This window comes from Lycium barbarum, chromosome 9 (assembly GCF_019175385.1).
Source record: "Lycium barbarum isolate Lr01 chromosome 9, ASM1917538v2, whole genome shotgun sequence".
Lineage (NCBI taxonomy): Eukaryota > Viridiplantae > Streptophyta > Magnoliopsida > Solanales > Solanaceae > Lycium > Lycium barbarum.
This window is the reverse complement of record NC_083345.1, coordinates 2,358,188-2,371,519: the sequence shown is the minus strand read 5'-3', so window position 1 is coordinate 2,371,519 and position 13,332 is coordinate 2,358,188. Positions and strand designations below refer to the sequence as shown.

General features: G+C 34.7%; 1 protein-coding gene and 1 pseudogene across 1 annotated transcript; one reads left to right on the top strand and one right to left on the bottom strand.

The window, feature by feature from the left end:
- Nucleotides 1-715: 715 nt before the first annotated feature.
- Nucleotides 716-2,927, top strand: LOC132610973 (5-OH-xanthotoxin synthase-like; annotated as a pseudogene).
- A 493-nt stretch (nt 2,928-3,420) lies between these two features.
- LOC132610972 (protein transport protein SEC23 B-like) lies at nt 3,421-12,259 on the bottom strand. Its single transcript, XM_060325379.1, has 12 exons — nt 11,395-12,259; nt 10,678-10,851; nt 9,015-9,176; nt 8,646-8,788; nt 7,238-7,313; nt 6,962-7,134; nt 6,789-6,870; nt 5,833-5,910; nt 5,008-5,169; nt 4,661-4,924; nt 4,439-4,543; nt 3,421-4,021 (listed from the first exon to the last, which is right to left on the bottom strand). The coding sequence occupies exons 1-12, from the start codon at nt 12,094-12,096 to the stop codon at nt 3,872-3,874; spliced, it is 2,271 nt and encodes a 756-aa protein (XP_060181362.1). The 5' UTR covers nt 12,097-12,259; the 3' UTR covers nt 3,421-3,871.
- Nucleotides 12,260-13,332: the final 1,073 nt, after the last annotated feature.

Genomic DNA, 13,332 nt, shown 5'->3' with positions numbered 1-13,332 from the left:
CTCATTTACTACCTTCACCAATTTTGTGCAAAAAATCAAACTCTCCAATTTTACTAGACTTTTATCCCCTCTTATAACAGGATCTGGTCATTGATAGGTGAATTTATAAATGTAATGTACATGACCTATAAATTGTAACATTTCTTCAAGTTACACGTACCAATTAAAAGATTAATCACCTACCAATAAATGGCAATAATATGTTAATTATAGTAGTAAATTACACACATGAGGGAGGATCTATCTTTGAGAGACCTCCATTTCGTACTCATTAATGAAGGATTTAACTGATATACATTGATAGCATATAGAACTTCCGCTTATTAGTTTAATTTAACATGTTGCATCTGATTATCGGTTTTAGTTTCTAAGTAATTAATTTTACTTGTTATGGCTAGTTACTTATAGTTATTATTTTCTCGGTTCATTTTATGTATCTTAGTTTGATTAGGTGGAGTTCAAAAAAATAAGAAGACTTTTGAATCTTGTAGTCTTAAATTAAAGATGTATTTAATGTACCAAAATATACTTTGAATCTTCTACTCTTAAAAAAGCCATGCATAATGTTGAAATTAGAGAGTTAAAAGGTGTTCCTTTTTAAACAAACTACTAAAAAAGTTTGAACGGATGAATTAATCGAGAAAATCTTTTATATTTCAGTGTACAAAAGTTATAAACTCTTTAATAGAAAAAGGAAGCGTATAACACAACATCCATTTTTATATATAAGACATATATCAAGTGACTACACAATTAGACAACACAATGATGCTCATTCTACTCTTTGTAGCCCTTATTTCTATCATTCTTAGTTTCCATCTTTCTAAAGCCAAAAAGGGTGGAAGAAACACACTGCCACCTGGTCCTTTAGGTTTGCCATTTATCGGAAATTTGCATCAATATGATAGTTTAACCCCTCATATCTATTTTTGGAAACTTTCCAAAAAATATGGAAAAATCTTCTCATTGAAACTTGCTTCTGTTCCAATTGTTGTTGTTTCTTCAGCAAAATTGGCAAAAGAAGTTTTGAAAACACAAGATTTAGTATTTTGTAGTAAACCTTCTACTCTTAGCCAGCAAAGATTGTCTTACAATGGTCGTGACATAGTCTTCCAAGGCTACAATGATTATTGGAGAGAAATGAGAAAAATAAGTGTTCTTCATCTATTTAGTCTCAAGAAAGTAAAATTATTTAGTCCAACTCGTGAAGATGAAGTCTCGAGAATGATTATGAAAATATCTCAACATGCTAATACCTCAAAATCACCAATTTGAGCAATCTAATGATTGCACTAAGTACTACAATTATTTGTAGAGTTGCTTTTGGTATTAGGTTTGATGAAGAAGCACATGAAAGGAGGAGGTTCAATATTCTTTTAGAAGAATCTGCAACAATGCTGACTAGCTTCTTTGTATCTGATTTTTTTCCTTATTTAGGCTGGATTGATAAATTTACTGGATTGAGAAATAGACTTGAGAAGAATTTCAAGGATTTGGATGAATTTTATGAAGAACTTATTGAGCAGCATCTTAATCCTAATAGGCCAAAATCTATGGAAGGGGACATTCTTGATCTTTTGCTCCAATTGAAGAAGGAGAAATTAACACCAATTGATCTCACTTTGGAGGATATAAAGGCAATTGTCATGGTAATCTCCTATGTCTTAAACCTATATTAGATATTGTGAGCATTTATCATAAGTTATTCAGTTTTATACTGGCTGACAACGTATTGTAAACCTTATTTTAATCCAAGTGTGGGATCGATTCTATAAGCAAGGTTATAGTACAATTGGAGTTTTAATTAAAGCTAGCACGTCAATTTAAGATATAATGTTTGCTAAGGTCTTTTAGTCTTGTTCAAGATTTATATGTCGAAAATATATAAATCATGACCTTTTAATGATAGAGACATTAATTTTCCTTGTCAAAGTCTTTTTCTTTTTTTGAAATAAAATAAATTGCATTGGATTACCGTAAATGGATGATCTGGGATAGGATTGAGGCATATATAATAGTTGTATGAATGTTTATGTATACATTATATTGTATGTATATTTACATAGGTAGGTAGGTAGCACAAATGTGATTTGCATTCCCTTGAAACTTTAACAAGAATTGACAATTTTTATTTTCTTTCTCTGTCAATTTTTTTTTTAGAATGTGTTACTTGCAGGATCAGACACTAGTGCAGCTGCAATAGTATGAGCAATGACAGCCATGATGAAGAACCCAAAAGTCATGCAGAAAGTTCAAGAAGAAATCAGAAAGTCAGTAGGAAAGAAAGACAATATTTTGAATGAAGATGATATCCAAAATCTTCCCTATTTCAAAGCAGTGATAAAGGAGTCTTTTAGATTGTATCCATCGGTTCCACTCTGCCAAGAGAATCAATGAGAAAATCCACACTAGAAGGGTATGAAATTCAGCCAGGAACTATTATTCATGTTAACTCATGGGCAATTGCAAGAGATCCTGAAATATGGGAAAATCCAGAAGAATTTATACCCGAGAGATTCTTAAAGAACAATATTGATTTCAAGGGACAGGACTTTGAGTTAATTCCATTTGGAGCAGGAAGAAGAGGGTGTCCAGGAATTGCACTTGGGATTGCATCCATGGAACTTGCATTGGCAAATCTTCTTTATGTATTTGATTGGGAGTTGCCATTTGGGATGAAAAAAGAGGATATTAGTACAGATACTAGGCCTGGAATCACCGTGCATAAGAAAAATGAGCTTTGCCTGCTACCTAAGAATTATTTGTAGATTCTTAGACCATCCTCATATGTTGGATTTAGGGTGAGCTATGTGAGGCCAGATGAATTCATTACTTTTCGCTTGAATTATGTTTTCACATGTAAAATACATTTAAAATGCGTGAAAATATAATAAAATCATTCACGTAATGAGCGTACTGACTCTAAATCTTGGATCTTCTTTCAGTGTTGTATTTTAATCCCGAATTCGCCTTCCCTGAGTTTCAACTTTTGACCAAGAACTATCTGATATAATTTCCAGCGAATAGTTAAAACTCATAAAAGGACGATTTTACAGCGGATAACAACAAGAGTAGTATCTAACGCTTAAAATTTTACAGTTAAGAGAGTGAAGCACATAGAAATGAATTGGCACAACAATCATCTTCTCTTCTCTTTTTTTTTTTTTTTTTTTTGCTGAAGAAATATATATATATATATATATAGTCCTTACAAAAAGTGATCCTTCTCAGTAATTGATTTGAAGGGTCATTAATACAGTAACCATGCAAAACTGAAGGCGGTGAAGTAAATGGAGTAGGAGGATAGTAACATTATTGGCTCAACAGTATTTGGACAAAATATCAGCTGCAATGTCGGCTTCACTGACGATATGTTGCACATGTAGCCCTCCGAGATCTATATCTACTTCTTGCATGAGAGAAGCAAATAATCTAGAGCTGTATATTCATACTTTAAATTATATATGAGACACCCAAGGTAAGCATGTTCTAATGACTCCCTTTTCTATAATCCTTACTACAATCAACAAGCTATTTAGTACAAAAATGGAAGCACCACTCTTACAAGAAAGAAGTTGCTGCCAAGAACTAAAAACATAACTTAAAAACACAACCTCATCACACATAACCCAAAAAAAACATAGTCCCATGCCCCTTTGTTATTTCGAAAAGAAGCAAAATTTTCCTCTCCATATCCAAAATAATGTCAAATTGTAATACTAATTCTCCCAAACGATATCACTTCCGAGCTCTCACCCCATGGATATTGAAAAGAAATTGTCTTTGTTGTCAAGGACGAGAGGTTGGCAGTAGAGATGATGAACTCTCGCTGGGGTAAATTGAACTGCAGAAATCTCATTTCTTTTCTTTCTCAAGAAGATTGCACTGCCAGCCGCTGAAGATGCTCGAAGAAAATCTGGAGACTTACGTCGTCAGTGAATATGACATCTGATCCTGCTGCCATATCGTTTGCGTTATTGTATGTGGCTGAGGGGTTCAACTTTGCTAAAAGAAATCTTGCCTGTTCAGTATGTGAGAAAATATCAGAATTTTTACCTTCCATATGTTTTTATAAGAACATTTACTTTCGATATTAGAACAAGAAAAACATAAATCACCAGAAAATTATGTTAAATGCAACTTTATCCCGTATGCAGCCTTCAGAAACTCAATTCTATTTTTTTTTTCCAAACAGAAGACACATCATACCAGAAGAAAAGATAGCGCGAAAACCATTTTGGAAGAACGATCAGACTAGGATTTAGTTATTCCTACAGAAACTACCCACACTAAGCTTTCTCTACTTCAGTTAGCATTTGAATAATATTTGCCCTTGCATCTCAGAATTTGAGGAACTTATGATCCATTATACTCCACAACAGGGTGTGCTGATGTGGCACAAAACAACAAAACCTTAAAACCCAAATACAATGCTTACCTGGGAACCATGCTGATCACACACTACAAGTCTAGGAACAGGAAACCTCTCATGGATAAGTGCTTGGGCCTCGTCATGAGGAACTTGCAATAGCTGTGCAAATGCCTGAAAGAACAAGAAAAATTAGACATCAATTTGTTTGACAAGCAAAAAATGATGGTAAAAATAATTCCAACATAGCCATAACATATTCCACAAGATTAATTTTAGCACAAACTGTACCTGATGTTCTGGCTGGTTCTGGTATCCCATGTTTCTCCATTGGGCTATTGTCATTCCATGGAATATGACAACGCTGAAGTACGAATCCAACAAAAGAATGCGATCAGCAGAAATTGATGACACATCCAGTAAAGCCGGAGAAGGCAGTGAATTGAATGAAAATGCCATTAGTGTAGGTTGAATCATGACAACAGCATTGCTTATACTCTCTCGGTAGAGCAGCATCCGGAAATATGCTGTCTCATCGGGACTATTATTGAAAACCTGCGATGCCCACACATTAATGGCATACATTCGTAAAGTTAAATGATATTGAGGAATGAAAAAGAGAGGCTGGGTTATATTACTTGCAAAAATTGTGACCGCCGTAAATGAAACATGAACTGAGGGAACAATGAAAAACAGGGATTCAAAGTGAAAGACGCGGGATCATCTTTCCTATAATCGCCAAACCTGGCACACAGGCGAATCAGATTCCGATCTAGCCACCTTGTGGGATCAAAATCTTCCTGAAAAGTGAAATCCGTTAATCAGGATTTATCAATTAAATATTCAGAAAAGCAAGAAATGAAAGTATCAACTCCATGTAGACAGATTCAACGACATGCTTCATGCAACCCAACAAAAAAGAGGAGAACGAGTTGAGTATGATCAGTCCATAAAAACTTTAGAAGCATACCATCTCTAACTTGAATCTCTTAATATCATACACAGATTTAGGAATAAATTCTTCCATTATTTGACGCATATGCAAGCTCATCATGCTGCTTTATCACTTTGGTCGAATGATGACGTTGTTACCATTTGTACCTTCTGTGTATTGTGAGGGGAAATGAATAGGAGAACAGTTAAGAGTATAGAGAGTTCGTTGTTGAGATCCAATTTTTTTTCTTTTGAAACATTGGTATAAAATGGAAATACCGACTTGTTTAGATAGCTGACTAGAATTCTCGGAGGCATGATGCATGTGCTAACATTACATTTTTGTAAAGATCGTGCCATCATGGAGCAGTATAAATGTATTTCTTTTGTCCAAGAAAATGATACTGTACTATTTACAAACTGAAAAGTCCAACAAAGACAAAGTTGACTAGTAAGCATCCACATATAATTCAGTAAGTAGAGCAAATAATATTGAGCAGAACTAATTTTATATTGAATGATGATGATACCTCTAGCTCCATTTTATAAGAAGCTAATCTAGCCATTACTACGGCAGCAGCTTCCTGATCAAATCCTTGCACTAATTCCTACAAACATTTTTATCGCACCATCAGTATTAACACTTGTATGCACCCGAGAAAGTTCAACAAAACCCTTCCAGAAGGACTCGTCAATGGAATAGAATGACTTTTTGAACACATAGTTTCCAGAGAACGAAATTCACACAAACATACAGCATAACAACTTGGAAAAGCTTATCATTAATTGATGGAGTCTGAAACTATAATGACGATGACTGAACAAACATCGAGTCAAGTTTCATACGAGTGTATAAAATATTTCTAGGTATCTCAAAATGAAAATTCAGTTGCATAATACGGGAGAAGGGAGCATTACTACTTCAAACAATACTGCTCTTCAATTCAGAAACGTATTCCCCATGAAAAATTATCGTTGTCACATGAAGTAATAGTCAGAAGATAAATTTAAGATAAAGGATAAAATTAGATACAAATAAAATTAATATCATTCTCTACGCTTGGGAAAAGATGTGTGAATAGGGCTGGCAAAATGATTAAACAAACATGTAACCATCCAATCTGACCCATTGAATATGGGTTGGATAACTGACTTTTTAAAAATGGATCAAATATGGATATCCATATTATCAATACCCATTTGTCTGTTATTATTTTTCATGAGTTGTTGCTTTCTGGGAGTCTAAGCTTGTGTTCTGACCTGAATATTCCTGAAACCATAGTTAACCCAATTTTTAATCGTGTTAATTATGGGAGGGTCGGATATTTTATCCGTTTTTGTTTAACCCGTTGTCGAACTGTCCAATCCGATCCAATCCGACCGGCCTGTTTGCCACTCCTATGTGTGAGCTATATAAAAAAAAGAATAGAATAGATTTCATTGTATTACAAATGACAATATAAAATCAAAACTCGTCATTACAAACCTCAGTGCCAACACCAGCATCAAGCCATCTCCTAGTAATGGTTGTAACTCGTAGTTTTGTTTGCCCATCAGGGCTCTGATAACTGCACAGTTAAAACCAGAAAAAATTTGGTTACACCATAACATCTTCTTACTTTAACAATAGGAAAAATAGAGCTGAAGTTTTCCAAGCACCTTGTAAGAAACTGTATGTACAATTGCGGATTTATATTGCCTGAAGGATCTGACTTCTCACTAGATGAAACATCAAAGAAAACAGTCAAGCACGTGTTTTTGTCGAGACCACAGAGCTTCCAAGCTGTAGTATTTCCCTCACCAGTAACTGTGCTGGAGACAGCTGGCCCTTTCTGCATAAGAATACATGATCAGTATCAAATGCTTTCTGAATTGCCGTCTAATTTTAGGTCAACTTATTATTGCTGAGAATATGAAAAAATAAAGTAAACCAACCTTCTCTAAAGATGTGCAAGGACCAATGATCCCTTGAATTTTAATATCCTTGGAGCAGTTGATCTCTAATGTAGCACTAGAACAAAATTAATGCATCAGATTCATGATCAAATTATTAAAGGAAGAATAAAGCACATCCAAGCAGTACAGAGACGTATCACTTTAAGAAAACACTTACTCAACAAAATACCAGCAAGATAACATTAAATATTTATCTCACCAACAGTCTAAATATGGTATCACTTGCTTAATGGATGTCTGCCCTCTCCCTCCTATCCCGAAGGAAATCCCTTTTCAGTTTTTATTTAAGGAAAGAGTATAGGAAGGGCATTTTGCGGCTTATGCAGTTTAATATTGGGGATAATGCGTTGTCTGGGCATCATAAGGAATACAAAGTTACAGGGTAGAAAGGAAGGCCAAGCATATAACACATTAATAAAATACCATGAGGCCCTTGGAATCTTCTTCTACTATTAACTCTTACATATCATATGTCCCAAAAGATGATCAAAAAGGGATTAAAAAAAGAATTCTTCATACCAATCAAAGAGCTTGGTTAACAACAAGGTAAGGTGCATCATTTCGATAGAAAAAGCTGTCTCAAAACATGAACAAGAAACTTCTAAAATTCAAGAAAGCCGAAGATAAGCAGAAACTACTCCTTATTACTTATGTCCAAATTATATGAAACTCTTTATATTTGGTAATATTCAAAAATGTTCGCAGCAATTCCATTACGAATATTATTCTATACCACTTTCACGAACTTTTGAGTTTTAAATTCGGTTACCTATACAAATTGGGGTAGAACTTTCTTCATTTTTTAGTTTCCTTGAATGCCCTAACTATTTCTTTGGGACCTTTTCGTCTTTACCAATACACTCCATTTCTTTTCAGCAAGTCCCCCATTTCATCTTCAATTTTAACAATCCATGCTTCATTCTATTCCCCTGTTCTCATTCTAACCCTTGACTTCTTCATGTTCCTTTCACCAAATGTCCTAAATTAGTTTTCCAGATCTCCCTGCATAATGGGAAACGACGATGGTGGTGTTTTGGGGGTAAAGTGATCTGATCTTCCATCCTCAGGCAAGACGGTAGTTGGTGGAATAATCGATCATACAAGGTCTTCTACTTGTGCTGAATATCATCATCAATGGCTATTCTTGATATATACTCTTCTCTGATATTATTTATTCCTAAAATTTGTGATGCTAAGTTTTAGTCATCTATGCCATTGCCAAAGATGTTTTTTCGAGTTACTTAATAGTTCCTGTCCCCTTAACAGTTCAGCGCCCCAGCTAGAAGAAGGAAAAATCTATGAAAATATTTCAACAGTTATTACCATACTTAGATAAATCACAATCCTTTAACACGAAAGAAAAGGAATGACATGTCAAAAGGCTCACTTGAAGCAAAGCCCAAGAGACTGTTCACCATCTTCAAATACACGCTTGAAAGAATCTTTAAATACAGAATGCCCAAAGCTTTCAGCAAGAACGACTAGTCCTCCAGTCTTTTCAATAGCTACTTTCATCTCCGCAACTCCAACCTGAAAAACCAATATTAGTCAAGAATAACATCTCTTATTAATGTGTAAGTAAAAAATGATTACACATTATTTTATATTTTGGATCATTTAACAAATAAACAAATAAACCCAGATGACTAAATACTGTCCAGGATAAAATGCTTCATATGCACCAGTATCTTGCTTCAAAAGCTTGTACGACAAACAACACACATTTCATGGAGACTAGTGGCTGATCGAGACAAACCTGATCAAGTGCTGAAGCAAAAACGTCTAAGATGTGACCCTGACTGACGAGTTGCTTTGCAAGTTCCTCATAGAAGTGGACGGCCTTTTTGAAAAAGGGTGCAGCATCCTTGTGAAGATCTTTATGAGAACGAACAGGTTCGGATATATCTTTCGATACAATCTAAAAAAACAAACAAAAAATAAAATCGCTTACGAAGCATGGTTAGGCAAACTTTCTTCAGATAGGACCAAGTCCAATTGATTGTTTAAATCTCATGCAAAAGGAGTCCCATAAAGCAAAACAAATAAGCATATCGAGTTCTTGCTGTTGAAGTACCTTATGCTTCACATCTTCTTAACTCACTAATATATCCTATATACCAACTTATTCTTGAGAGAAAAATGAATAGAAACTTTAGTGAAGGTATTGTTCGCGTGATTTGGTTGGCCAAAAGTTGAAATCCTATTTAAAAGTTACCTGAGTATCAGTTATCAAAAAAATTCCCCAAATTTTCAGATACCATTGCTACTCTAATAAAAGAGAGTAGCAAACATAATTAGGAGCAGTAATTGACTCATCTGCTAAGGAGGTTTACTGCAAAGGACAATGATGAGCCAAATCTTCTCCTCCGTGGATATGCAGAGAGAACAACATTAAACAGTGTGTGAAATACAAGACAAAGATTGGTGAAAATGTTTATTGGTGGCTATATGAGAGCCAGTGTTATCAAAGGCGCGCTTAAGCCCTGAAGCGAGGCTCAAAACATGTTGAGCGCTTCACCTCGCTTTATGTGCGCTTCAGTGTCGTCATCAAGGCTCTAAGACATGTTTTTCCTTGCCAATGAGCCTCTCTTGATGAGGTGACACTAGATGATTGATATTTCACTTTATCGTAATATTTTTACAATTTCTTTGTCCATATATTTGTTATTCATGCTTATTATTATTAATCTTGGACTAAACATATATATATTTGCTTCATCAAAAAAAAAATATATATATATTTGTATTATTGTACCATTGCGCTTTTTTTCATTAAAGCCCACGCTTTATTTGCGCTTTGCGCTTAAAGCCCCAGTTGACCTTAGAGCTTTTTTGCGCTTTTCGCTTTTGATAACACTGATGAGAGCTAGAAATGATTCCCTTGAAGTGATTTGCAGCATGAGAAATTAAAAATCCCTCCTTTCAAGAAGAATCAAAATTAAATACACTACATGAATTCAAAACTATGATCAGATTGTGCACAATCATGTCATCAGTCGATAAGCAAATGCCCCTGTGACTTCTTAGGATACTAGAAGTCCGTAGATGACTAATAGTCTGTTTGGCTAACCTTTCAAAATCAGCTTCTTTTGAAAAGTGCTTTTACTCAGAAGTGTTTCTCAAAAAAGTACTTTTGAAGATTAGCAGTTTGTGTTTGGCTAATCAAATTGAAAAGAGTTTTTGCCAACATTAGAGCAAGAATTTGTGCTTGGCCAAGGTTCCAAAAGTGCTTACCGCAAAAAACAACTTTTTTAACTTCTCAAAAATAGCTTTTGATACTACTCAAAACCGCTTATTTTATCTCTAAAAAGCTTTGCCAAACGCCTCAGTTCTCTATAATAACCACTTTTGCCTTCCCAGAAGCTTGGCCAAACTAGCTCTAAGTATAAAATAGAGTGAAAACAAAGTCAAAAACTCACCGCTCCCGGTCCTTCAGTGCAAGGACCCCCAACTAATGCAACAATCCGAGCACCCGCACCAGCCATACAAGCACCAAGCAAACCAGCTGCCACACTCAACGCCACCCCGGTGCATCGCGATGCCCTGTTTCCAGGTGGCACGGGCCATTGATCCGTATCCAATTCCTCTAACAACTACAAAGAACAACACACAAGAACAGAAGCAACACTAAATTTACCACAACTAAATCATTTATGGGGTCGTTTGGTAGGGTCTATTAGGTAGAATAATACTGGTACTAAGTTTATTACAATGTTTGGTTGCAAATTTAAATCTGGTACAACTAATACCAGTGTTACTTATACACACACCCTATTCAGTACTATTATTATACATAGTAAACCATAGCATTAACAATATCAGTACTAATTTTAAACTTATACTCAGTATTATTTAGAAATTATGCAATGCATGCTAGTTAATACAACAAAACCAAACGGTCAATATAAAATAATGCCAACATAACTAATCTCAGCATTACTACTACACCATATTCAATACTACTATTCCTATACACCCTACTACACGACCCCTTAAAGTAATCAAAAAGACATCATTTTTTACGAAACAAACTCACAAAATCAAGTGTATACTCATACATAATAACAAAATCAACACAAAATTTACCACAACTACACCACTCAAAATAATCAAAAAAGACATCATTTTTAACTCACCGAATCGAGTGCATACTCACACTCAGAAGCAGGCAACAAGAACCTACTCAAACCATGATTAGCTCCACCACCAACACCCTTCCTACCAAGTCCTAACTGATCCAAAACTTCATCTTTACTCAACCCCTTCGTACCCCGAAACACATAAACCTTGGACATATCCGAAAACCCGAGTTCATGTACCTGCACTTGTGTACCATATGATATAAACCCAACCATAGCATAATCAGGTAACATCCCAATAGCCCTCTTCAACCCCGATTTCGCATACTCCAATTCCTCCTCCAACACACATGTATCCAACACAAACACATACACCTGACCCGACCCACCACCCAAGACCTGATTTTGACCCGACCCGTATTGGATGGTGGTGAATTGAGGGTAAAGTTCAGCAGGGACATTAGTTTCTGATATACCAGAGTAATGTTGAGGGAAATGGTTACGTTGGAAACAAAAGGGACAGATCCAAATTAAGGCTTGAAAATCGACACGACAAAAGGGGTTTAAGATTGAAGAACATGTTCTACAACGTAAGGGAGTGTAAGGTAAAGTAGGTAGATTTGGTGAAGGATGAAGTAAGTGAATTGAAGAAGCAATTGGGATTATGTTTTTGGAAGATTCAACTTTAGTTCTTGGCCAAGAATTCCAGGTCATACGAATTCCATCAATGCCTTCAGGGTCTGTTTGTGCCATTTCCATGATTTTTTTTATTTTTTTTTTGATGGGTTTTTGGGGGAGTTTTTAGGAGATTAGTTAGTTCTTGGCCAAGATTTGGGGAATTTTGTTTAATGCGAATGAATCTTGAATTGTGATTCTGTGTCGCTATATTGTATGATCATTCTTGTCCTTCTGATTTGATGTGACCGAGAAACCCAACTTATTTTATTTATGTTTTTTTTTTTTTTTTAACTTCATAAAGGACACTTACGCTACTTTTTTTTTGTTTGGATTTCGGAGTTTTGAAATCATGTTTGGGCATATAATTTAAATTTTTTAAGTTATATATTTTTTATAGATATAAAAATTTCATAAGTTGTGAAATCTATCAAAACATTTTCAAGTCTTATACCAAATGAGCAAGTCATAGTGCTACTAGAAGATTTTTCTAAAAAATACAACACTAATTGATCAAACTTTAATTCAATAAAAAAAAAATATATTAATAGTAATATAATTATTCTTTAATATAATCCTTGCTCCCACATGGTATGCACATAAATAACTCTTGGTAGAAGTTAATGAGGTTGGTAAATGGTTGGTGGGAGTAATTGTTAAGAAAATCTACCAACTTATGGGTCTTTTTTTAGAAAATATAAATTTATGGGTCAAGTTTTACATTTAAATTTTTTAAAATCATACATTTTTTGGTGATTTGGGATTTCGTCTCATCGCATGTCCAAACGTTGATTTCATCTCATGACTTGAAATCATGACGTGAAATCGCATGTCCAAACGCCTAGACAAATACTTGCTCTGGTCACTTATCCACTTTAACATATCAAGAGAAAGACAATTTAATTTTTTATATTTACCTTAAAATTAACGAAACATAGCTACAGTTACTTTATCAAGCGGAAAAGTTGTATCAAGGCGGTATTAATTATATCAGGCGGGTATCAATTGTATTTAGGCAGATATCAGTTGTATTAGATGCGTATAAGCTGTGTCAGGCGGATATCAGTTGATATCGTGCAAAAAAGTTGTATCAACGCACACAGTTACGTATGTGTATGGTGCCTATTGTTACAAAATTCAAAATGTAGGTACATTTCATAATTTTTTTAAATTATAGTTATGTATCGTAAATACAATTTAAATATTTGCCTAATCGTGTAACTTTTTCGTAAATAAAAGATGTATCTGTCTCAATATAACATGTTCACCAAGTGTCAACAAGAAGGCAATAAGTAAAAAGCTATAGGAAATATATAAAGC